At 42.5% G+C, this 27,364-nt stretch overlaps 2 protein-coding genes and 1 long non-coding RNA gene across 3 annotated transcripts; 2 read left to right on the forward strand and 1 right to left on the reverse strand.

Annotated features, from left to right (window-relative positions):
- Window positions 1-195: 195 nt before the first annotated feature.
- On the forward strand, window positions 196-1,072 carry LOC138774992 (uncharacterized). Its single transcript, XR_011360451.1, has 2 exons — window positions 196-271; window positions 863-1,072. It is a non-coding gene; the product is annotated as an uncharacterized lncRNA (long non-coding RNA).
- A 1,455-nt stretch (window positions 1,073-2,527) lies between these two features.
- On the reverse strand, window positions 2,528-3,496 carry LOC138774993 (olfactory receptor-like protein OLF1). Its single transcript, XM_069955757.1, has one exon. The coding sequence runs from the start codon at window positions 3,494-3,496 to the stop codon at window positions 2,528-2,530; it is 969 nt and encodes a 322-aa protein (XP_069811858.1).
- Window positions 3,497-15,137: 11,641 nt separating this feature from the next.
- On the forward strand, window positions 15,138-26,406 carry LOC138774994 (extracellular calcium-sensing receptor-like). Its single transcript, XM_069955758.1, has 6 exons — window positions 15,138-15,175; window positions 15,332-15,626; window positions 16,394-17,206; window positions 20,016-20,243; window positions 23,160-23,283; window positions 25,490-26,406. The coding sequence occupies exons 1-6, from the start codon at window positions 15,138-15,140 to the stop codon at window positions 26,404-26,406; spliced, it is 2,415 nt and encodes an 804-aa protein (XP_069811859.1).
- The last annotated feature ends 958 nt before the right edge of the window (window positions 26,407-27,364 follow it).

A 27,364-nucleotide genomic window follows, 5' to 3' on the forward strand; every position in this document is an offset into this window, starting at 1 on the left:
AGGAGTGAAATCTGATGGGAGGATTGAAGGCCCAGAAATGATAGGAGAGTATCAGGAGCAGAACAGGGAAAAGAGAGGCTTAAATGGGCAATGGTAATAAGATGGAGATAAAAGAATGGAGGTAATATAATAGAATGGTTTATGAGGGTGGAGCGCTTCTCCAATGACATAACTTGCATGATTTTTTACATTTCAGGCCAGCTTATTAATAATAATGTAGATTGGACTCAGATTCCTTCACCATTGGGCCAAAGATCATCTCTGTTCACAGGTACAAACATCACTTTATTGTATCCACACATCAATAAAACTGGAAAAATCTGCTGCTGGCTGCTACTTTGCTAATGGCAAAATACAGATCCAATACAGATGTGAAAATGGCTCAAAAAGCAGCCCCCCCAACTTTTAAAAAAAAATCTCCATAAAAATAATGAGGCTTTTGGTTACCATTTGCAAATAGTGTAAAGTATCCCAAGATGGTGGTGGGATGGTTTACACTATTTGCAAATTGTATACCAAGAGCCTCAGTATTTTTATGGAGATTTTTTTTTAGCAGTTGAGGGGCCGCTTTTAGTCAGTTTCACATATGTATTGAGCCTGTATCTTGCCATTAGCGGTGAGCTTTTGCATTTTTTGTGTTTTAGCCATGGCAATTTGCCCCTGCCTAGTGTGAATGGTGTTGTACGAGAGCTGACCAAATTTGTCTTTTTTTGCTGGCTGCCACTTGCCTATCAAGAGTCCACATGTTCATCAAAAGACATATACACATTACCATACACCTCTCCCTCCTCCTCACAACCAGCAGAGACCTCCATGGAAATTAGTGGCTGGATAACATTTGTTTGTAATGTTTTCTGTTTAGGGCTACTAACTGTGATTTTGACACCACACGGGGAGGAGCGTCAAGACCACTGTCAGCACATCCGCCTCAACCCAGAAAACCCGTTTGGCGGACCTGGATACATTCTATCAGAAATCTTTACGATTCCACAGTAATACCAATGATAAGAAAGATATAATAATAGAGTGTAGAAAATAATCTGTAACCTAAGATTAAATATGGTTTCTGTTATTTGCTCTTTTGTCATTTGTCTCATGAGTCATTAATCATTGCACTTAGTAATATGTTATACATCGTGGATGGTACCTTGTCTTTTTTTTTTTTTAGAGGCAAATTTCTTATTACAGAGCTGTATTTGACCATAATCCAATAGAAGTTAAATACAGATGTGTGTTTGTGTGTGTATACTGTATGTAGTTTCAACCTTAACTGTCTTATAGAGTGCAAATACCCACCAGTAAAATGCAAACAGTATAAATTTCTAGGAGACGACATCAGTGAATTTCAAGGATTTCAGTGACATGTGGAAAAACTATACTCACATTTGCAGGGCATATTGTTCCACAAACATGGTAGCTAGGGCCGGCTCCAGGTTTTTGCGGGCCCTTGGGTGAGAAAGCCTCAGAGGGCCCCTCATCCAACCATTTCTGACTGACAGACATACTTACTGACTGACTGACACACACACACACACACACACCCACATTAGTGACTGATACGCACATTTACTGACTGACACATATGCACACATACGCACAACACAGCTCAGTCTTCTCCCTCTTCCTCTCTGCTGTGCTGATCTCCACACTGTAGTATTGAGGACCTGTGGATCATGTGATTGGGTCCTTCATCCCTCTCTCTGCAAGACGCTGACAGGTCCTGCTCTTTCTCTATTTTCTGATGTTCAGTCAGATCACCCTGCACTACAGTTAGGTGGCTGAACATCAAAACAACGGGCCCCTCTCTGGGCCCCTTCAGGTGCTGTGGGCCCCAGCACTTGCTGATGCTGACTCTGGTGGTAGCTGCGGGTCCAAAGAACCAGACACTGCATCAGGGAATGGGTGAATTGTGCATAGTAAGCAGAACAGGTCATGAACAGGAGGATCAGCAATGTACCAGGGTCGAGGCAGCAGCATAGTAAATCAGGCGCAGCATCAGGGCAGTTGGCTTCAGATGCCGGTCAGACAGTCCGGGTGAACAACGTGATAGACAGAAACTGAGCTGCTTGACATGGATGCCACTGCCATATAACTGGCCATTTTAAAGGGGTTATCCAATGTTACAAAAACATGGCCACTTTTGCCCCACTGTTGTCTCCAGTTCAGGTGTGGTTTGCCATTAAGCTCCATTTACATCAATGGAACTGAATTTCAAACCCCACCCAATCTGGAGACAAGAGTGGGGCAAAAGTGGCCATGTTTTTATAGCACTGGATAACCCCTTTAAGTGGCTGTTGACACTACGGAAAACAGGTGGGGTTCTGCTCGGAATTTCTGCCTGTTTTCCATAGTGTCAATGGGCCCTAAAAGGGACAGTGATCGGCAGATAAACCAGCAAATGCTTTGTTTGCTGTTTGAATTTTTGTACAGCCATTCAAATTATCGTTTTTGGCCAAACATCTTCCAGTTTAAACAGTTTGCTGCTGCTAGTTGACTAGTGTACAAGATAATATAACTTTTTTTGTGACTATAATGCTGTTTTACCCTGTAATGCATTGGGCTTTATTAGTAATTTTTGTAGTACTCCTTTAACGTCTTTATTCCTCAGAGCATATATTAGGGGATTCAGCATTGGTGTTATAACAGCATAGAACACAGTGATGAAGCTGTTCACTGATGTATACACTGACATTGGTTGTACATACACAATGATCCCAGTCCCATAGAAAATTGACACCACCATTAAATGTGATGCACAAGTAGAAAATGTCTTCTGTCTTCCCTCCCTTGAATTAATTCTCAAGATGGTTTTCACAATGCAGCTGTAAGACACAAGAATTAACAGAAAGCAAAATGGTCCAAGGACTCCTGGAGTGGTGGCCAGGAGGATCTCGTCCAGTGAGGAGTCTGAACATGAAAGTTTCAAAAGAGGTGTAGCATCACAAAAGAAATTATCAAGCTCATTGGGTCCACAAAATGAAAGTCTCAAGAGGAAGCCAGTGTGGAACGTCGAATGGGCAAAGCCACCGAGCCAGGCACAACCGGCTAGAAAAACACAGACTGCTCTCCTCATCAGAATTGTATATCGTAATGGGTTACATATAGCCACAAAGCGGTCATATGCCATGACAGCTAGGAGGAACATCTCTGAGCTCCCCAGGACATGAAAGAAATACATCTGAGCAATGCAACCATAGAATGAGATCCTCCTGTTATTGGTGGAAAGGACATTGAGCAGTTTAGGGACAGTCACCGAAGAGTAACATAGATCAAGGAAGGACAGGTGGCTGAGGAAGAAATACATAGGGGTGTGAAGGCAAGAATCCAGCTGTATGACCAGGAGGATCAGCACATTTCCCACAAATGTAATGATATAGACAAACATAAAACTAAGAAACAGGAGGAATTGGACTTCATACATAGAGGTGGGAACGGAGAGGAAGAATTCTCGTACAATGGTGTGGTTAAAGAATAAAAAATATTCAGAGAAGTTCATCTGACAAAAATCAGGAAAAAAATAATGAATCAGAAGAAAAACATTTCATAATATAAATCTGTACTGAAAATTGTTTGTACTTATTTTTATTTTTATATTCAACAATAGGGCAGTAACAACCTGTCTTTTATGATATAGAGGTTTGTTGTCAGCACTAATAGATGGAATGGCTTGTACTGTGGTATAGACTGGGTTCACACTACGTATATTTCAGTCAGTATTGTGGGCCTCATATTGCAACCAAAACCAGGAGTGGATTGAAAACACAGAAAGGCTCTGTCCACACAATGTTGAAATTGAGTGGATGGCCGCCATATAACGGTAAATAACTGCCATTATTTTAATATAACAGCCATTGTTTTAAAATAACAGCAAATATTTGCCATTAAATGGCGGCCATCCACTCAATTTCAACATTGTGTGAACAGAGCCTTTCTGTGTTTTTAATCCACCCCTGGTTTTGGTTGCAATATGAGGACCACAATAATGACTGAAATATACGTAGTGTGAACCCAGCCATAGAGTGTATGGATCTCATGAACGTTTGTCCATTGGATACAAAAGTAACATCAAGTTTAAAATGTTCAATGTAATTAATGTAGGAGGTGTGAGGGAGGCATTTATTATTTTCTGTTCTATTATTATAAATATCTGCCTTGTTCAATGGGAGCCCATGTAAACAGTCCACAGTGCTTAGTTTGCAATCCTTTGGGATTGTTGTATTCAGTTCACAGTGCAATTAATTCATACAGACCTCAGGAAAGTACTTACAATTTCTTCTAATAAAGAAATGGCTGACTCAATGACTTTTACATTTCTCCGGCAGATCTGTAGGTATTAAATTAACACAGTGATTCAGTCCTTCCTGAGTGTTTTTCTAGTAGTAGCAGCATTGGAAGTATATAATATGGTACATAGACATAATGACAATACAAACTGTTAAATCAAATGTGTCATGTAATCAGTAGAAGGATACAAGCTTATTTAAAGTAGGATACAGAAATAAAAATAAACTACGTTAACCGTTAGTTTTATCAGCCCTTTAGCTTGTAGAAAGCCACATAACTGTCCTGAGCATTGCCCATAGCAGACAAGCAAAACTTGCCCTATTCCACCGGACGATTATCGTTTGTATAATCAATAACGATTAACGATCTCAAATGACCGCTATTGCAAAAGACCTGAAAACGTTCACTCATTTCCATGGAATGATAATCGTTACTTACGATCGTAATTGTGATAGTTTTTCTTCGCTATTTATTCGCTATTGTGTTCGTATCTATTGCAAACGACCGAACGATGTCTTATTCAATGCGAACGATTTGCGAACGTTTTGCGAACGAGCAACGATAAAAATAGGTCCAGGTCTTATAAAGCGATCAACGATTTCTCGTTCGTCCGTTAATCGTTAACTGCATAAGACCTGGACCTATTTTTATCGTTGCTTGTTCGCAAAACGTTCACAAATCGTTCGCATTGAATAAGACATCGATAGGTTGTTCCCAATAGATACGAACGCCATAGCGAATAAATAGCGAAGAAAAAACGATCGTAATTACGATCATAAGTAACGATTATCATTCCATGGAAATGAGTGAACGTTTTCAGGTCTTTCGCAATAGCGGTCGTTTGAGATTGTTAATCGTTAACAATTATGCAAACGATAATCGTCCGGTGGAATAGGGCCCTTACCTGGGCAACATCTGCAAAGAGTTTGTATGTTCTCTCCGTGTTTGCGTGGGTTTCCTCCGGTTTCTTCCCACACCCAAAATATACAGATAGGTGAATTTAGATTGTGAGCCCTAATGTGGACAGGGACCAAAATTGAAGAACTATGTCAAGTGCTGCAGAGTCAGTTTGCGCTATACAAATAAAAGCATTATTATTATGCTTAAACCGGTCTTTTTTGTAGACAGGTGGCTTTTATTTTATGGTTAATAGATGGCCGCATGTATACTGTGGGAGATGCTTGAGACAATTATGGGACATTTTAGTAGCTATGTAACTTGACTAAGGGTCCTTTTACACAGGCAGATATCTTACAGATTTTTCCAACCAAAACCAGGAACAGACTATAAACATAGAACAGGTCATAAAGTACAGACTTCTCTTCCTTTCCAATCCGGTCCTGGCTGTGGTTAAAAAAAAATCTGTCAGATATCTGTGTGTGTAATAGGGCCCCTAGGACCATGTTGCCAGACAGATATTTTTGTGATATGGAGCTCTATATGTGAAGGGCAATATGCTCTTGTCTACGTTATATGCATATATACATATATGAATTCTTATTACTCCTTTATATAAGCTTGCATCTTAGTAATGATTACAGGACACATTTGATATAACAGTGTGAATTGATATTATACCTATGACATTTTATTATGTTTTCCTATGTAGCTGCTACTTGCAAAAACAACAAAAACTAAATTAATACCTACTGATATATGAGGGCTTGGAATATAACTTTACACTCTTGATGAATTGCACTGTGAATTAAATAAAATAGTCAGATGGATTGCGGTATATCTGATAGTCATGGATTTTCTATGTATCCAAGTGAGTTATAGAATCCTTCCAGAAAGCATCACAAGACTAGGGTGTGCAGTGCCAACAAATCAGAAAGCTGACCAGAAGTGGCTGTGATTGATAATTGTTACCTTTCCATCGGGGACCGCAGTGAACTGTTAAACCTAGGACATGCATTTATGCCATCAGATCAATTAGAGTCCATGTTTTATGAACATTATACCAGAATCAGTGATTTATTATATACCTATAGATTTCACTTGGGATTTTGTCTCTGTGGAATTTTACTAATGAACTGAAGTAAATACTAAAAATAGAGTAAGCAACAATTACCACAGAGCTGAGATTATTATAATGTAATGACCCAGCTGACACAGGCCAATTATTTATTACTAATTATGGATCTCTATCACAACATTCTGTGTTATACACCGATCAGCCATAACATTACAACCACCTGCCTAATATTATGTACAGTAAGTCCCCAGTGTGCTGCCAGAAAGCTGTGACCTCTGAAGGTGTCCTGTGGTCAGTAGTGGATTATAATAGGGGCGTTTTGGGCGGCAGCCCGGGGCCCTGAGCTCCTGGGGGGCCCATGACCACCCAAAAAGACTTATACTTTCATGATTTGCAAAAAATCACTGCTTTTTTATGACAATTTTGCACAAATCAGGACATCATTACATTATCTATCCTGAACTATGAACACCAGGCTAGTGCTGCCATAGTTACAGTGGGGTGGGGGGCCCAGGCTTGGTGAACAGCCCGGGGCCTATGGTAAAATTAATCCGCCCCTGCCTGTGGTCATTGCTAGCTCCAGGTTAACATAGGTACAGTATTACTTGTCATGTGCATACGCTGTAGTTGATATATGTACAATGCTTTACATTCCTTTTGCTCCCACTTTTGGTGGATTGTATGTAAGCGTTTCAGAGGTAGGTCTCATGACCTTCCCACACAGATTTCTCATAGAAGCCACTAGAAAGTTATGTGAAGTAATCCGCCAGTGCAACCATCTCTCACAGAGGACTTGAACAAACCAGTCAGTGTCATATTCTTGCTTAGGCCAGTGAAGGCGCTCCTGTGAGCATGTGCGGAAACCTAGTTAGTCCTGTCTCTGCCAGAGCAACATCCAAGTTGAGCTTCAAGTCTAGTCAGTCTAGGTTATTGGTTGTGATTTTCACACTATCACATAAAGTATATTTACACTGCAGTATCCCACAACCCTGTGTTTGTGCTGTGCATTTCATACTATATGCGGTTTTGGCACTATACTCCATTTTATTCAGTATCTACAGGATTTTGTGTAAGATGAAGGATATGTACTGCATTTACTGTGTTCTGTTCCAATTTACTGACAGCAACCATAGGCTGCTGGTTAACAAAGGGTTAAGTGTATATATGTTTTGTAGCATGTAATCTGTCCTGCCACCCTCAGAAACTCTGTCAGTGGGCTTATGTTGCCCTATGTAAGTGTAGCATGAACTAGTGACAGAGAAGCTGAACAGAATGATGCATCACTTACATTGTTCTGTGCAGTTGTTTCAGAGATATTATTCAGAATGACATGGACAATAATTATTTCTCTCCATTGTGTGCATGAGCCTAGTGGTCCTGAATATTCATGAGCAGCAGAAAACTCCTCCCACCAGCTTCTGATTGGCAGTTATCTATCTATGCTGTTTATAAGACTGTGGACTATCGGTACCGCCACTCACAGAAAGGGGAAATGACCCAAGGATGGTGTAGCTCGTGGGTAGGTGCTGGTGCAAGAATCACTGAGTCCCAATAGAATAAATAAACTTTTCCTTTTACTGAAATTTTCTGTGATACAGGTGAATAATATAACTAGAGATGAGCGAACCTCGAGCATGCTCGAGTCCATCCGAACCCGAGCGTTCAGCATTTGATTACCGGGGGCTGCTGTAGTTGGATAAAGCCCTAAGGCTATGTAGAAATCATGGATATAGTCATTGGCTGTATCCATGTTTTCCAGACAACCTTAAAGCTTTATCCAACTTCAGCAGCCACCGTTAATCAAACCGAACACACGGGTTCAGATGAACTCAAGCATGCTCGAAGTTCACTCATCTCTAAATATAACACGTAACTGATACAGACTTGACGTCACTAAATCTGCACTGAGAGCTGTTGGGGTAGAGGGTAGAGTAACTGTGCTGACTTGGTTGCGTGCTGAGAAGAGTAGAGAAAGTTCAGAGGAGTGGAGAGGTGTAGGTCATAAGGGTCCCAACTAGGGATGGTCTGAACCAAGTTCGGTTTCGTACGAACCCGAACCCTCGGTAATGATTCCCGCTGTCTGCCCGCTCTGTGGAGCGGGCGGATCCAGCGGGAGGACCACCTGGAAAACTGGGATACAGCCATAGCCATAGGCTGTATCCCAGTTTTCCAGGCGTTACTCCCGCTGTATCCACCCGCTCCATGGAGCGGGCAGACAGCGGGAATCTGCTGCCGAGCGTTCGGGTTCATACGAACCCCAACCTCGGCAGGTTCGGACCATCCCTAGTCTCAACCCAATGTAGTACTGTGCGCTGCCGGAACTTTAGAAGAAGAAGAATACTTGAAAGGAGAAGAATACTTGTGCCCGTGTTTCGACCTTTGTTGCTATACCAGCTTTTGTCCTGCAGTATCGAGCTACCAGTCCTATCGGGGTGACACAAGCACCAGTCCTAGTTACCTGAGTTAAGCGAAGTGTCCGAGGGTGTCCCGGTGTCACCTGTGTTGCGGGATAGAGTACGTGGGCTCTTGGCTGCTTTACTCTCTCCGCATCAGTTCCTCTACTTTAGGATACTGTCCTGCACTTTGTTGAGATGTTCATGGCATGAGCTGCAGTGATCTCTGACTTGTCCTCTCTGTAGGTGTTTAGCACTGCATCTTTAGAAAAAAAAGTCTCTGTGTTCTCCATAAGTGTACACTACAGCTGGTCTGTCCCGGACAGGGAACCTGGCAGAGCCAAACTCCTGGTTAACTCAGCAGGGATGCCTGCTCCTCAGAGAAACAGGGGTGTATGTAACAGCTCCTGTGAGTGGTGAAGAAGAAAGTGCGGGTAGAAAGAAGGATGGAGATAGTTAGAAAAGAACAGCAACTCTCATTGGTGTACAGATCACAAACACAACAATAACCCTTTCATGACTACAGCTGTGCAACATATATACACGAATAAACATACTTCTGGAATCTAGGGGCAAAACTTACTGAGATACCAGGCTTTCGCGAGGGGTGTTTAGAGTAGAAACACCCCTGGTGGGACACCACAAAAGCTTCCCTGAACTATGACTAAGGTGATTAGTGTAGGCCTTGTGTACTTCAGCTTTCCAGTTTTCCTTCTGTTACTCTGTCTCCAGAGAGAAAATTCCTCAGTATTTTTTAATATGTGCGTCCGGTTGCTATTATTCACACTCACATCACAGGGATTCCACACTTACACCCGGACACTATACCTAAAGCACAGTATTGGAGTCATAGACTATTCCAAAGTGCAGACCCCATTGATAAAAGTTGCTATAGTCATGAAGAATGTACATAAAGACTTTTGCACATTTGGTTGATTAAATAATTTACCTACATGTATTTTCAACTGTGTGGGCCTTTGATGTGTTGTGGAAGAATATATTGTGGTGGGGCAGGAGTTCTGATTGGGCTTTTGTTTCTATAAGTTTGGATAGGTCACGAGGAAGGTATTCAGAGTTCAGCTATTGCTTTCCATTTACTGTGATCCCTACATTCCTTGCCTGGAGAGCTACAACTCTATGGCCCACTCAGGGGCATAGCTATAGAGCTGCAGTTGCAACTAGGCCCAGAGGCCTGATGGGCCCTTAAAGTCTCTGTTTCCCATATGAGAAACCAGTGTATGGCTATGTTCACACAATGTCAAAAATGGAGAAAAAACGTCCAATTTCAACTGCAATTCAATTGCATTGAAGTCAATGTTAAGACGGACGTCCTATGCACACAATGCATTGAAAAACGGACGTTTTTGCTGCGGACGTCAAAATAATGAACATGAACATTATTTTCGGACGTTTTTTGCAAATAGCGGATGTTTTTTTAGACTCAAAATAACGGACGTCATTTTAAACGGAGCTAAAAAAACGTGTGAACATAGCCTTATAAAGCACTGATTTTGCAAATGTTGCACTGAGGCCCACCAGGTTCATGACAAGGGAGAGAGAAAAAAGCCAGGCAGCAGCGCCTCGTGTGATACCATACAAACAAGTCAGTTAAAAATGCAAGGTGCTGATGGGGTGCTCACCTTCAAGCCCCTTGGGCTTTATGCATATCACCCAAATGGGTACCAGGTCTTCAGAAGATGCCAGGATATGGTGCTTCGGTGGAGAGTGCAGGGCTGCAGGCCAACTAGGATAGCCCAAACGGGATGCTCCCAAGTGGGGGCCCGTGGGAATAAGACTAGTCTAGGTACAAAAATGGTGCGTGGCTAATCCATAAATGTTAGCGCTGCCCAAAAGACTCCAAATAGAGGCCACCATGGACATGAAATAATTGAATTATTTTCATGTCCATGGTGGCCTCTATTTGGAGTCTTTTAACATTTATGGATTAGCCACGCACCATTTTTGTACCTAGACTAGTCTTACCACCAGGTTCATGTCACGCCCCTGCGGCGGGGAGCTGCTGGGGGGGCTGCCCGGGGGATCGCTGATCGTCCGGGCAGCCCATAGGATATAGCAGCATCTGCTGCCGACGGTCCTATTCAACGGAGCGACGGCAGCAGATCGCTGCTATATCAGTCGCTTGTTTTTCAACATGTTGAAAAACAAGCGACTGCAACGATCAGCCGACATGAACGATGTCGGCTGATCGTTGCACTCTATTCCACGGGACGAATATCGTTCGTAGCGGCCGATATCGGCCGAATACAAACGATATTGCTCCTTTAAACGACCCGTGGAATAGGGGCTTTAGTCAGAGTGGGAAGGTTAGAGAATTGGTATCATCTGAGTGAAAATACAAATGGAATCTTTTATGCAATAACATCTAGAGATCTCTAGGATAAGCTTATTTTCTTGGGTGAACTAGTGATGAAAAGCTTTGTACTTGGTGGCCCAGTAGTTGTTTCTTCAGACCTGGTGGTCCAGTGGTTTATTGTCTTGTCTCTGGTAACAATGCCTAATATTTAATGTTATAGTGGGTCAATACTCTTTTCATGGAGTAGTTTGATCTCTGCTCCCTGCTATGTCCTTCATTGTCTTAACATATCAGTAACCCAGTAAGGTCTAAAGGAGTATTATATTCTATTATGCATGTGCCATTAATAACAGATGGTAAAAGTACAACTTTAAATTATTACCCACATTTCAGTTTTTTATCATCAGCATTAAAGGAAGATTAAATGAGAACACATGTGTACCATCCTCGTATATTTTATAGCATATAGTATTACTTTTTTGCAAACTTTCTTTATGATTTCCTCAGAGGATTAGGAGTAAATTCAGGTATAATTATCTCCTATATAATCATCGTCCTTATCCTCTTCATTTTTCCACCTTGTTATTAGTTGAGCCTAACATTATATTGATTACAGTGATTCTGGAAACGCAGAAGGTAGAGGAACAAAATGGGTAAAATTATAGATCCAACTTATTTTTCAGCGGAAAATAAAAAACTATAAAAGGCTTGGAAACATCTGATGTCCTGCTATATATGGAATGATGCCTGAGCGGAACAGCTGCCCGTCGTGTCAGATGGTAAGCCCTAAATGACTGGATGCCGGTTTCTTATGTCTTAAATCATTATTTGCAGATTAAGGCAGATAACATTTTTTATCAAGTTTATTTTTTCTTTTTATATTTTTTATATATTATTATTATTATTATTATTATTATTATTATTATTATTATTATTATTATTATTATTATGTTATAAGGATACATTTATCATCCTTACAATCTTACAAACTTCCACTAATTAACATTTTTTTATTTTTATTTTAAATGTCAAAATTATAATATAAAATAACATTCAATAGAATAGTTATGCTGAGAATAAAGACTTAAAATAACGTAAAAATGGGGATAGGGATTCCAATAACTTTGGCTTTTTGAGATATTATTAATAATTTCAAATTTCAAATTTTTGTCTTTCAAAGACAATGTAAGAGAGCAATCAGTAAGCAGAAATGGTAAAACTGTAAATTGTAAAAAAAAAAAATGGGTATCAGAAAATTGCTGCTTTATCCACATTTATTGTAATTATAGGAAATGTTCTCTGTAATTTGTTGTGTTTGTAATACCGCTGTTCTTTTCTCTTCTTTTTGTTCATTTTTTCCTTTTGCTCAGATAATGCTCATTTTTTCCTGGATTATTAATTTAATCATCTTCCATATGTGCAAAGCTTCACCGTCCTGTCAGTTCTCAGAGCTGCCATTACTTTCTTATAACCATGACGGCCAGATCATCATTGGAGGTTTGATTCCTGTACATGAAAAAACTATTAAACAAACAGTAAAATTTACATCAAAACCTGTGCCCAGGATGTGTGAAAAGTAAGTGAACCCTTTATTCTAATAATCGTGACATTATAGAAGCAGCAATGATTTCTCATGTCTCAATAATAAGTCTGCACTGGGATAGAAAGCTGCATGAAATGATTGTGAAGGTTAAAAAATGTTAACAAGTTGTTTCATCTGTTTTTTTTTTCATCTGTTTTTACAAAAACGGATGGAAAACAGATGCCTTTATGTGCATCCATTTTGGTCCGTCTTTCCATTGACTTCCACAGATCAAAACGCATCCTTTTTTTAATGTACACAAAAATGTGGTCGTTTTATAATGGAAGTCAATAGAAAAAAAAGGATCAAAACTGATGCACACAAATACATCTGTTTTTCCAGCCGTTTTTTTATCCATGTGTGCTACCGTGTTTCCCCGAAAGTAAGACAGTGTCTTACGTTCTTTTTACTCCCAAAAGTCCCACTATGTCTTACTTTTGGGGTATGTCTTATATTGGACAGGGGTGTATGACTGTATAGGGGGGGGAGACAGGGGTGTATGACTGTATAGGGGGGCGGACAGGGGTGTATGACTGTATAGGGGGGGGAAACAGGGGTGTATGACTGTATAGGGGGGCGGACAGGGGTGTATGACTGTAGTCCCCTCAGTAACAGTGCAGGACTGTAACATAGGAGGAATGGATGTGCTGCAGCTGGCAGGATAACACACACAGCTATAAGTTATCCCGCCTGCTGCAGCCCATTATTCCTCCTATCCTGTACTGTTACTGAGGGGATGAGATGACAGGTCAGCTGTCACACGTTGTCCTGTGTGTGCAGGGAGGCGGCCATGTCAGAGCTGGAGGAGCAGCAGCACGTGAGGGCGGCTGTCCTGTACTCCCCTCAGTGAGCAGGGACGCCGGACCGGACGGGTGGTGGGCGCATGGACGGTGCGGCAGGACGGGGCCTCAGAGAGGGCGGACAGGTGCGCGCACGGGGGGTGGGGGGAAGGTCGCTTGGACCAGACGGGGGCGGTGCGGGCAGTCACCTGGGCCCTGCTGCTCCTTCAGCTCCCGCACCAATACCGGCGTCCCTGCACATGACGTGCAGCGCTCGTGCCGGGCCGCGCGTGTGTGTGTGTGTGCGCGCGCGTGCGAGCCTCTGACAGGACGGGCGCAGGGACATAAAAGTACAAAAATACCGCCCTATGTACTATGTCTTACATTCGGGGTATGTCTTACTTTAGCCCAGCCCCCGAAAGTCCAACTATGTCTTACTTTCGGGGGTGTCTTACTATCGGGGAAACACGGTAGTTGTTCAATTTGTTGGTTGAATCCAGGTGACTAGTGCTGGTGCTTTGTGTGATACAATTCCAATATGGCCCACATATAGCTCTCAGACTAGCTGGAAAAATACCCTGATGTCCCACCTCATATGGCCACTGTATAGGATCATTTCCTTGAGGAGGTGGTAAAAAGAAGGTAACTGGGACCACTCTGGGGATATGTCAGGTAATGTCATCCATCAGCACTGACATATGGATATGTCCTTCTAGGCTCCGTTCTGTATTTGCATCTCTGAATACGTGCAGCAGCAGATAATAGAATATTCATTGACACCAATGTTTTATAATTATTAATAATGATATACCCAGCCCCATAAATATACAGTTTACAAATTTACAGTCCAAATTCAGCCCCTAATGATTTCATGAATTGCAAATGCTAGCCATGGCCAGTAGTGCTTGCTGTTCATTGTTCATTATGGGCTACACCTGGAACAGCCCTTTTTTACTTGCTTAAAAGCCCATTTTTACTTCTAGAGTTTTTCTGTATCAAAGATCTTAAAGGGGATATGCAGCTGATTGTATAGCAAAGGGCTACACAATTATTGAGCTGTGAACTATGTAATAGGCTCTGAAAAATGAGCACCGATCCACAGCAGCTCGGACCATGGAATATGGTGTAAAGTGTTCTGAAATAACTTAGGGATAAGACGCCATTTGTTCTTGTATGATTGCACCAGTAGGCCCCAGACTGTGCAGCAGTTGGTGCTCTATTTTGTCAATATAGATGGTCTACATTGCTCAACTACTGGAAAACATACAATACATCCATTGACAACACATGCAGGCCACGATATGTTGATACGGCAACTGGTCCCCATTCTTCACCATGTCTTCCTTGTCTCTGTGCCATGTCATCCCCAAAGGAATCAGTCACCAGATATCTACATCTTTAATTAATGGCTTTCAGATCAGTATATAGTATATACCCTCCTGTGGAGTAAAAGAGAGGACCCCTTACACAGGTCAATATCAGAGTGTTAAGCCCATAGCTTGGGTTAGCACTAAGAGGAGATTACTCACCATTTCTTCATCTTGTAAGGTAAAGCCTTTTAATTTTGGAACTGTTTGAATACGAAGATAAGAAATTTTAGAAAACACAAAAAGTTACATTATGTGTTCCTTGTTGGATTGTATTCAAGTGCTGATCATGGAGTCACTGGAAAATATGTTAAATGAATCAAGTGAGCTACATATCATAGTACATGGACATGTCTAATATATAACTCATATCATTAGGGTAATGCAGAAGGAGTGGAGCATAGAAATGACTGAATGCCTAGCAGCTGGATGCCGCCTTTAGCATGGGCCACAGTTGGGCACAGTTTCTCAGTGGCACCAGGTGAGGTAGGTAAGAAGCAGAGCTGAGTCAGCTGCAATAGAGGTGACATGATCCATCTCTAGCTACCAACTATGGGAACTCCCGGCCCACAAACATTGCATAAAAATATTGAAGTCCTAAGAATTCACTTTTCACTTTTAATATCCTTCTCTTTAGGTTTTACATTGAGAAATACCAGTATGTTCTTGCAGTGTTATTCGCCATTAATGAAATCAACTCTAATCCAATACTGATGCCGAATGTTACGTTGGGATATGAGATTTATGACTCCTGTTATTCAGACATGGCTGCTATAGATAGCGTCTTGTATTATCTGTCAGGAAACCAATCCAAGGTGCCAAATTACAGCTGTCGCTCCGTTTTACCTAAATTATCTGCTGTGGTTGGAGATTCGCCATCATCTGGATCGGTTGCAATTGCTCAAATACTGGGGCTCACTTATTTTCCACAGGTAAAGAGGAATAATAATAAATAAGACCAGACAAAGGTTAATGGCTAAGAATATTTTCACACCACGCTTCTGCCTTCTGTAGTCACTGGCCGACGGATACGTTGCTATTCCATTGAGATTTTTGAGATTCCAATGAGATTTTTACTATATCTTAATGCCTCATGACAAAAATGAGAAGGGAACAAGCCATTAGTCAGTATATGCAACAAACTATGGAAAGGACATAGGAAATTGGGCAGGGTTCAAAGATGGGCAACTAGATTGACGTAGGTGGCAATTAGATTGATGTAGATGAGAAACCAACATACATTGGTGCAGGCAGGCAACTAGATTGATCCTGGTGGATAATCAAATTGATGCACAGGGAAAATATATTAATATACATGGAAAACTGTCCTTTAACCCAGGCAGTCTATTGGTTGTATACAGAAATTATAGTGATTGAGGCATGCATAGATTGATCCAGGTAAACAAGTAGATTACTCCAAGTAGCTAACTAGATTGAATCAGATGTAAAAGTAGATTGATCTAAGGGGGTAAATGGATTCACACGGATGGGAGAATATTGTAGACTCCACTAGTCTCCTATGTGTATAAATCTATTTACCCGCTTGCATCAAGTTGTAGGAAAGCTGAGGATTAATAGTTGACTAATTATATGAAATTGATTTAACCAACAGTTTCTCTCCCTAGGCTATTTTCATACTGGAATGATAATCATAGTTGGTCTTGTGCTATTGTAGTTGATTATATGAGTTCTTTTGCAGATCAGCTATGCCTCGGCTCTTCCTTCTTTGGCTGATAAGACCCTGTTCCCTTCCTTTGTACGAACAGTCGGCACAGTAGACTCTCAGCCAGTTGCAGTAGTCCAGATGATTAAGCATTTTAACTGGTCCTGGGTTGGTATCTTGTCTTCCAATAATGACTATGGAGATCAAGGAAGCAAGAAGCTGCAGCTGGAAATGGCAAAGAATGGCTTATGTGTGGCATTTGCCAAAACCCTCTCCACCCCACCGAGCAAAGAGAGCCTTGATAGCATCATAAAGGCCATTCAGAAAACCAAGACCAATGTCATTGTCTTGTATGCATATGCCACTGAGCTGATAGCTTTCCTGCAAGCTGCCACCGCCAACAAGATCTCTGGAAAAATCTGGATTGCTGTGGGGAGTTGGTTGCCTTCAGCCGTCTTTACTCAAAAAGATTTATGGGCCATTCTTAACGGAACCATAGGTTTAGCCAAATACAGTTCATATATCCCAGGTTTCCGTGACTTCCTGTATAGTATATATCCGGCAAAGTATCCCAATGATATATTTATTAAGGAGTTTTGGGAACAGGTGTTTCCCTGTAAGTGGAGTGAGAATAATTCCGGCAATGTCACATCATGCACTGGCAAAGAAAACCTAACTACTGTAGATAATTCAGTGTATGACACCGTAAACTTCAGATTAGCTGTGTCTGTGTACAATGCTGTGTATGCAGTGGCACATGCTATATATGACATGTTGTCCTGTCGGGATGGGAAAGGGCCCTTCAGCAATAGGACTTGTGCAAAGATTGAGGATTTCCAACCATGGCAGGTATGGAGCAATAAAGAATGTGTAGTAATTAATTACTCAATTACTTATTATCTATTATATCTACACTACAAAATATTTATTTATTCTTTATGTACTATGTTATGTTACTCAATGCTATATTATTGTATTCTATGCTATACTTTGCTTTTCTATGGTGTGCTTTACTAATAAGCTATACAATACTGTACTATTTTCCTTTCCTATTTACCTTTCTTTACTATACAATAATACGTTTTACTTTACTATGTTATACAGTTGCTCACCATGGTTTGCTATATTGTACTATTGTATTATACTATACAACTCTATTACTATTACTCTTTACTATGATTTTCTTTATCATGCTAAATGATCTTATACTTCATTATACTATACTATGTTATACTACACTCTACGATGTCACGCTTAATACTATGCCGTACTTTATTGTATTATACTATGCTGTAATGTATTCTACTATGCTAAAAGAGTTAATAAAGTTCACCCCACACCTAATATATCCATCTGATATTACTGTGAGATGTACCACAACAGGGCTGGGCCCAGCAGTGGTTTCATTGCTAGTGTCCAGAGGTGGGTCCTAAATGTTGACTAGTGCTAGAGGCTTATAACAGGCTCCACCAGAGTGATCCACTTGCTAGTAATGCCTGTATGCAGCCTGTAGATCTGGTAACTGTTCAAGATTTTCTTCCTGATGCTGCCTAATGTATGGCCACAAACTTAAAGGAAAACTCCAGGCTGGGGTGATTTGTGGCAGAGTGCTTGGGTGAGGGAGGATTAAAGATGTGACATGCTCTTACCCCCCCTTGCTCCAGTGCTGGTGCCAGTATCCCACAGCTCTGGTCCCCTGGTCCCGGCCACTGACTGGCTTGGTGGGCCTAACACGTCACAGATCCAGAAGCGGCCTGGACGGGGGGTACGGAGCTATGGGATTCCGACAACAGCACTAGAGTGGGGGAGGTGAAAGCATGTAACTTTTTTCATCCTCCCCCTCCGCAGCACTCTTCCAAAAATCACTCCAGCCCCGAGTTCTCCTTTAAGGAATAGGAGTAGTGTTGTGCAAACTTCATGAAAGTGTCGGGGTTTGGCAACTTCTCCTAACCTAAACATTCGGCTTTTAACTCCCTGAATCTGGATAAGTTGGATTTCGCCCTAGGGAGACCTGGAAAGCTTGGATACAGCCATAGGCTGGATCCATGTTTTCCAGGCACTCCTCTGACTGCCTCCACCTTCTCCAGGATAATAAGTATTCAAAGCATTGATTCTAATGGAGCCGCGAAGGGATATAGAGGGGATATGGTTACACTGGAGGGTGCATAAAGCCAGGCCAGTGCATGTCAAAAGAACTTCACCAAACACGGTAACCAGGCGGTGTTTCAAAAAAAAGGACATGCTTGCACCTTGCTGAAGTAGGTATAAACTTTGCTATGCATGTTTTTTCCTAAAGATTTGTGTGCTCCTTTAGTCTAGGAATACGCATATACATGCAGGAGTTCTACTATCCACTGCTCCATCCTACATTGTGCAGGTGATAGATCTGTGTAGCAGGCAGATGTCTCACTTTATGATGGATGCAATATGTGCAATAATTTTTGCAATACGTGATGGATCCACAACTCCCAAGCATAATAAGTTATACCAAAGAACGCAAAATAAAGACACAACACATTGTAATTAGGTGTCAAAGGGTCCCAATTTTATTTATAATTACATGACACTGAAAATGGCAGACCCCAACTCACGAAGAGTCACCCTCCAGCACTCAGGTGAGGAAAAACCCCCTGTGGGGGAAACCTTGAGGGAGCCATGGCTGGAGAGTTGCCCCTCCCCTGGGCTTAGAGGGTAATACCATACTATAAGTATAATGTATCTCTTCTCACTCACAAATCCAGGTCCACTCCTCAAAAAGATGGAGACTTGATGAAGGGGTAGTCTAAAGCAGACTATCCCCTTTCCCATGCTAGAACCTCCAAGGGGTAGGGGGCAGTAAAGTAGTCAAGCTCAAGGTCCTCTGGCGCATCCAAGATAGCACTGATCAGGGCGCGGTGCATTACTTTATGGTACCTTCTTTATGACATAAGCGCTTGTCACCACAGTGCACGGTTGCCATGGTTACTGCAGGCAAACACATCTGAAGCATTAACCCATTAATTACTGGCAATGCGCTTTACTGCAGAGTAATTACAGCAGGCCCATTGACCTTACAAGTGCCAAATGTAGTCTACTATGTGACTATGCACTTTCAAATTCCTCACTAAAAAAGTATATTTTCAGAACATGGACCAAACTCTGTCACTAGTAGACTAGGATCATTGTAGTGAGTACACTGCAGTATATGCCGGCATACCTTTTTGCTGGTGTTCTGACGAATATTGGCACTGGATACTCAGGGGCGGATTAATTTTACCATAGGCCCCGGGCTGTTCACCAAGTCTGGGCCCCCCCCCCCCCCCCCCAACCCACTGTGACTAAGGTACCGCTAGCATGGTATTTATAGTACAGGATAGATAATGTCATGATGCCCTGAATTGTGCAAAATTGCTTTTGAAAAAGTATCAGTCTTTTTGGGTGGCCATGGGCCCCCCAGGAGCTCAGGTCCCCGGGCTACCGCCCAAAACGGACCTATTATAATACGCTACTGTGGATACTAAAAGTAAATGTGAACGTGGCCTTACAGAGCTGCTCACTAGGGAATCAGCAGAGTTTATCAGCTAAATTTATCAATCTGCTTAAAACCGATACTGTTTATTTAGTCCATAGTCCACTACCCAATAACATAACCATTCTTTGTCTGTTCTTTGCCTTCTAGCTTTTCCATTATATTAAACGTGTGCAATTTCTAAACTCAGCCGGGGAGAGAGTTGCCTTTGATGATAAAGGAGAGCTGAAAGGACTCTATGATGTATTGAACTGGCAAGTCTCTCATGATCTGAAAGGAGGACTCATCAAAGTAGGAATCTTTGATGACTGGGGCCCCAATGGTGAAAAGCTGGTCCTGAATGAAAAGGGCATACTATGGGGAGAGAACTACAAAGAGGTGAATAGACTGTAGAGCAGTGGTTTCTGACCTTGGGGGCCCATGGCCGCCCGAACCCCCCACATCATCATACACGCTGAAGTGGAACTATAGTGCAGCACATCACTCAGGGGCCTACTAGAGGACCCTCCATTCCTCCGGTAGACTTGAGAGTGACGTGCTTCATTGCAGCATTGTCATGGGATGTGTGTGCGCCTTTAAGGGGTGCTGACATGTGGCTGAGACTCCTGACCCAGTCAGCATCTGTAATACACACTACCTGTGCCGGAACACAAAAGAGGAGCGCACACAAGAGGAGAAGAAGCAGCAACACAAGAGCCTATGGCAAGTGAGTTTATTTTTAACTTTTTTTTTTATCTTCCGACTATTATGGGGGGCTACAACTAGGGGGCAGCATCACAGGAAGCCATCTACTATAGGAGACTACTCACAGCAAGCCATCTGCTATAGGGGGACTACTCACAGGGAGCCATCTATTATATTAGGACTAGGGCCATCTACTATAGTCGGCAGCAGCTCAGGGGACCATCTTCTATAGGGGGCTACACAGGTTTATACATGACTAGTAGGGGGATGCACAAGGGGCCATCTTCTCATTGCTCAGGGGGGCTATGTGGCTATGGGTGGGGGGCCCCTGCCTGTGGGCCTATAACTGTTCTGAAGCAATGGTTCCCAGCTGTCTTGTTTGGATTTTACACTGCATTTACACTGTTTAAGATATTACTTGGGTCCCTTAACCCCTTAAGGACTGAGCCAGTTTTCATTTTTGCGCTTCCGTTTTTTCCTCCTCATATTTAAAAGGCCACTGCGCTTGCATATTTCCCCCCTACAGACCCACATGAGCCCTAATTTTTTGCGACACCAATTATACTTTGCAAATACAGACTTAATTTTTCTTAAAAATATGCTGGAAAAACTGAAAAAAAATTATGCACTGAAGTTTGAAATTTAAAAAAAAGGTGCAATTCATTTTATTTCAAGGGATTTCGTATTTACGCCATTCGCCCTATGGTAAAAGTGACATGTTATCTATGTTCCTCAAGTCAGTACGATTACAATGATATGTAACTTGTATAAGTTTTATATTATTTGATGGCTTTTAAAAAATGTAAACCTTTTAAAAAATGTGTTTAAAATCACTATATTCCCATCCTTATAACGCTTTTATTGTTTGGTCTATGGGGCTGATTGAGGTGTCATCTTTTGCACCACGATCTGTTTTTACTTTTGGTACCTTGTTTGCATATATGCGACTTTTTTATCACTTTTTATTACATTTTTTCTGGATTTAATGTAAACAAAAATGCGCAATTTTGGGGGCGATCGGGGCTGCGGGGGGGGGGTGGGGGTGGGGGGTTGATCAGGCGGCCGGGGCTGCGGGCGGGCGGCTGGAGCGAGCATATACTTTACCTAATCCCGGCTCCGGCTTGCTGAAGACACCGGGAACCGCCGAAGCAAGCTGGAGCCGGGATCAGGTAAAGTATATGCTCCAGCGGCCGGGGGGTTAACAGGGCGGGCTGGGGACAAACTCGCAGCAGGGATGTAGATCATCTAAATAGATTGCCGAGCCGGGATCAGCGTCATTCCGACGCTGAGCCCCGGCCGGCTCATTACAACAGATCTCCCCTCTGCAATCGCATTGCAGGGGGGGGGGAGATTCCCCACTAGACACCAGGGAGAGGGGGCACAGATACTATACAAATGCAGCTGTCAGCTTTGACAGCTGCATTTGAATAGTTAATTAGTTGGCCGCGGCGGCTAATACCTGCGGTCCCTGGCTTTACATAGCAACCGGGGACCACGGGCTGCAGAGAGGGCTCACGCTGGGAGCCCTCTCTGATCTCCCTTAATGGCCGCATGACGGGTATACCCGTCATGCGTCGTTAAGCGGTTAAAGGGGTATTCTGGTCAAACATAACTTTTCATATGCTGCAGCCCATGATGAAGCTAACAATCCATCACATACTTGTTATTATATATTCAATCTAGAGATGAGCGAACCGGGTTCGGGTTCGAGTCCATCCGAACCCGAACTTTCGGAATTTGATTAGCGGGGGCTGCTGAACTTGGATAAAGCTCTAAGGTTGTCTGGAAAACATGGATACAGCCAATGACTATATCCAAGTTTTCTACATAGCCTTAGGGCTTTATCCAACTTCAGCAGCCACCGCTAATCAAATGCCGAAAGTTCGGGTTCGGATGGACTCGAGCATGCTCGAGGTTCGCTCATCTCTAATTCAGTCTCCTTCCCCCTGTTTTGAGCTGCTGCTTTCTGCTGAAGACACAAAAAGCTGTGTGTGAGTTTTTCTCTCCATTTCTCCCCCTCCCTTCTGAGATGGCTGATGTAAACAAGTCCCTGGCAGGCTGTATCTGCAAATTTTTAATGCCAGGAGGTATAATCACAGTGAGTTCATCAGCAACTTGACCCCAGATTAACCTTCCGAGCATTAAAAGGAAGCTACAAAGTGACAGATAGAGCCTGCCAGGGACTTGTTTACATCAGCTGTCTTGGAGATTTTTTTGTCTTCAGTAGAAAGCAGCAGCTCAGAACTGGTGGAAGAAGGGTCCTGTACATATCACACATGGTCTCAGAAATATAAAATGCAGCCGTCCTCACCTGGTGCCCAAAGGAGCAGCTCATCCTGGTACAGGTAAAGAGAAGTACAGGACATGTTGTATCACACTCTACCTAATAGAGGCTACTAGGCAGCCAATTTACACTTTTATTGGTCGATGATCTAGCTAGTCTAGCTGTTCCGCTGTCTGCAGCATTGTATGTTGAGTCTGGTTTTAAGATATGATGGTCAAGAAAGGACCATTGTATGTTGAAAACTTTGTAACCTAAGGCCATTGTAAGTTGAGAGACCACAGTATAGTATTGTCATGTAATTCATTTCCTCATCTGTTTCTTTCCAGGTTCCCCCATCCATATGTTGTGATAGTTGTCCCCCAGGATTCAGAAAGGCTCCCCGAGAAGGTCAGCCATTCTGTTGCTATGATTGTCTTCCCTGCTCAGATGGAGAAATTTCCAACCAGACCGGTGTGTGCATTTAAATTTCCCTAAATTCTTATGAAAAGGACAAAACATTATTTTTCAATTCTTAAGTAGCTGTAAATCTACTTTCAGGCTATGTTCACACTACGTAAATCTACGGCCGTAGTTCTCGCTGCAGAACTCCAGACGTAGATTTGCGGGGTGGAACATAGCATTATTTGCTATGGGATCCTGGCTGGAGCGTACACACATTGTATACGCTCTGGCCGGTTCCCATACGACGCCGCAAACAACTGACAGGTCCATTATTTGCGGACGGAATTCAATGAATTCCGCCCGCAGAAGTACCTGTCAGTTCACACAGTGAAGCGAGTGGCTCCGTCCGCTTGCTTCACTCTGTGCTACGGGAAGCTCTGATGCGGGCGCGCGCTGATGCGCCCGCATCAGAGCTTCACGGAGGAAAGATCATCCTTAAAGTGACACTGTCACCCCCTTTGTTCATTTTGACATCTCTACACAGGTGTAAAGGGGTAAATTTAGTGTTTTTCATATCTTATTTCATATCATATGTCATGGTGCTTGTTCAAGTAAAAAGTGTCCTTTTATCATCTGCAGATTGTATTAAGTGGGCGTGGCCTCGCGGCACTAGCGCCACATAACCCCGCCCACAACGGCACAATTGGCCCCGCCCCCTCGCCGGCCATTGGAACAGGCTGGCCGAAAGGTCTAGACTCCACCCCCTTTACGTTGGACAACCAATGGGCGTCAAGGGGGCGTCAACCGTGCCGTTGTGGGCGGGGTTATGTGGCGCTAGTGCCGCGAGGCCACGCCCACTTAATACAATCTGCAGTTGATAAAAGGACACTTTTTACTTGAACAAGCACCATGACATATGATATGAAATAAGATATGAAAACACTAAATTTACCCTTTACACCTGTGTAGAGATGTCAGAATGCACAAAGGGGGTGACAGTGTCACTTTAAGTACCGGCCATGATGATCCAGGGTGAGACCGGCCTTTCCGTGACCCGGCCGGAGTCACGGAACAGCCGGTTTCATACGTAGTGTGAACATAGTCTCAAGGTGAAAGGGGGCTGACAGAAATATTAATCTACTACGGTATAACGTTTACATGTTGCATATCTGTAGAGTAGTTTGCAAAGTACTGCTGTTACTTCTACTATTACTGCTGCTGCTGTTGCATCTGCTGCTACTACTACTACTACCACCACCACCACTACTACTACCACCCCACCACACCACTACTACTGATATTGCTATTGTTATTGCTACTACTAATCTGCAATTGCTACTTCTACCACTAGATGGCACTATAATACTGTGAAAACTGACCAATAGACAAACTAGTTGCAATTAGCCCCTTCTAGAAGCAGTAATATTTAGCAACAACCTTTATGTGTTTTTATACCCACCTTCCAAGACCGATAACAGTTTTCTTACCCCCACAGAGGAGTTATCATTTTTTAAAGAGAAAAATTAACAATTTTTTTAGCTTCTTTTAATGAAGTTAAATTGCAGAAGTAAATTTACTGTATGTTAGTCTAATAATGGCAAAAATAAAAGTATTTTGCACTGTCATATTCTTATTCCTGTAACTTTTCTTTATTCTTTTTCGAAAGACCACCTGTGTGAGGACCGTTAACTTGGCAGTTAGCTCAATCAGCCTGCTTCCTTAAACTTTGTGCCCCTCTGTTCCTGGTACTGGGAAAAGCTGGATGCAGTCCTGGACTGGACACAGTTTTTCCAGGCACCCAGGGAAGAGCAACATGGAGTTCAAAGGCAGCAGGTTGACTACCAAGCTAACAAAGCGCTTCGATATGCTAACACTGTAAATTTGCTCATTTGTACTTGCGTTTTGCAGCGTGAGATGTAGTTTTTATTGGTATTACTTTTGGGTACATGAGACCATTAATACATATCTGACACACACACACACACACACACACGTGTGTAAGTGGATTTTTTTAATTACTGGTGTATCTTAATCATTTAAAAACTTCAATTGTTCTTTACTTTTTTTGTTCAGTGTCTTTAGGTGCAGGTCTTGAATCAGAGATTATTTTATCACTTGTACAATGCACTGTAAGGCAATGTTCTCACTGTTTTTTATGCTCATTTTGATGTAATACTGTGGCACTCTCCATGACAGATAAAGTGATGGATTTTACATTATAATTATATGGATTATACATTACATTGTATCTAAATGTTGTGCACTGTTTATTCAGATACCAATGACTGCTTGAGGTGCCCAGAAGATCAGTGGCCCAATGAGAACCGAGTCAAATGCATCCCAAAGGTGATAGAATTTCTCTCGTATGAAGAACCTCTAGGCATAGCGTTGTCTACCATCACCAGTGCCTGCTCTCTCCTCACTATCTCAGTTCTCTGTATTTTCTTCCGGTTCCGGGATACTCCACTGGTGAAAGCCAACAACAGGAGCTTGAGTTATCTTCTGCTTGTGGCCCTACTCCTCTGCTTCCTCTGTTCTTTCTTGTTCATTGGCCGGCCTTCCATCATCACCTGCCTCATTCGACAGGCTGTATTTGGGACTATATTTTCCTTTTGTGTGTCCTGTATCTTTGCCAAAACTATAACTGTTGTGATTGCCTTTAGTGCCACCAAACCAAACAGCTCCCTCAGGAAATGGGTGGGATCCTCAATTCCCAACTCCACGATCCTCCTAGGTGCAAGCATCCAATGTGTCATCTGCACAACATGGGTCATCATGTATCCATCATCTCCAGAACTCAATATGAAGGCAACTAAAGGTGTCATAACCATTGAGTGCAGGGATCAATCCATCACTTTCTTCTATGTCATGTTGGGTTTCCTGGGATTTTTGGCTCTTTTGACCCTGGTCATTGCCTTTCTAGCTCGGAACCTCCCTGATGGATTCAATGAGACCAAGTTCATTACATTTAGTATGTTGGTCTTCACCAGTGTCTGGATCTCCTTTATCCCAGCCTATGTTAGCACCAAGGGAAAATACACAGTGGCAGTGGAAATTTTTGCCATCCTCTCATCCAGTCTTGGTCTGATATGCTGCATTTTTGCCCCAAAATGTCACATTATTATCCTAAAACCTCATATGAACACAAAAGAGTTTTTAATATCAAAGAGTCAGATCAACAGGAAAGCATAGGAGTCATCTAATGAATAGATTATAATACCATGGTGACTATACATAATTTTAATCCACATCAGTTTTTTTTTCTATTTGTTACCAGAAAATTCCATATTATTTAAATAGGCACTGGCATTAAAAAAAAAAGTGTACCCCTACTGATAAGAAGAAAGAGTCAGGAAAAACGTACAGTAGCACTGTACGCAGCAATCTCTGTACAGACACTAAAAGTCTATAGTGTCAATTGAGAGTGAGGAAGTGGTGGGCTACTGCTCATGTACTTGTTCTCCTGATCAGTGGTGGTCTTTTTAGCTCCCTGTGACACATCAAAAGTTTCTTTTTAGTAATAAGTTTGCTTTAAAGTGACGCTGTACCCACAATCTAAACCCTCCAAACCACTTGTACCTTCGGATAGCTGATTTTAATCCAAGATCTGTCCTGGGGTCCGTTTGGCAGGTGATGCAGTTATTGTCCTAAAAACAACTTCTAAACTTGCAGCCCTGTGCCCAACGACCGGGGCTTAGAGTATCTGTGTCCTAACTTTTCACCACCCCTCCGTCCCTCCTCCCCACCCTCTCCATCGTTAGAAATGCTACTGGAACATTTTCTCCTGTCTGAACATTGCACAGATATCTTAACGATCCAGCCCATGTGCCGGGCTGACACAGCTAAGGAAGAGGAGACAATCTGCCTTGAACATTCCTAATGATGAGGAAGGCGGGGAGGAGAAACGGAGAGGGTGTGCCAGCCTAATGCATACACAATCTAGGCCACGGCCGTTGGGCATGGGGCTGCCAGTTTAAAAGTTGTTTTTTAGGACAATAACTGCATCACCTTCCAAACGGACCCCAGGACAGATCTTGGATTAAAAGCAGCTATCCGAAGGTACAAGTGGTTGGGGGGGGGGGGGGGGCAGATTGTGGGTACAGAGTCACTTTAACCCATAGCCGCACCATGCAGTTATAGTACGTCCTGG

The sequence above is a fragment of the Dendropsophus ebraccatus genome, unplaced genomic scaffold (genome assembly GCF_027789765.1).
Source record: "Dendropsophus ebraccatus isolate aDenEbr1 unplaced genomic scaffold, aDenEbr1.pat pat_scaffold_1215_ctg1, whole genome shotgun sequence".
NCBI lineage: Eukaryota > Metazoa > Chordata > Amphibia > Anura > Hylidae > Dendropsophus > Dendropsophus ebraccatus.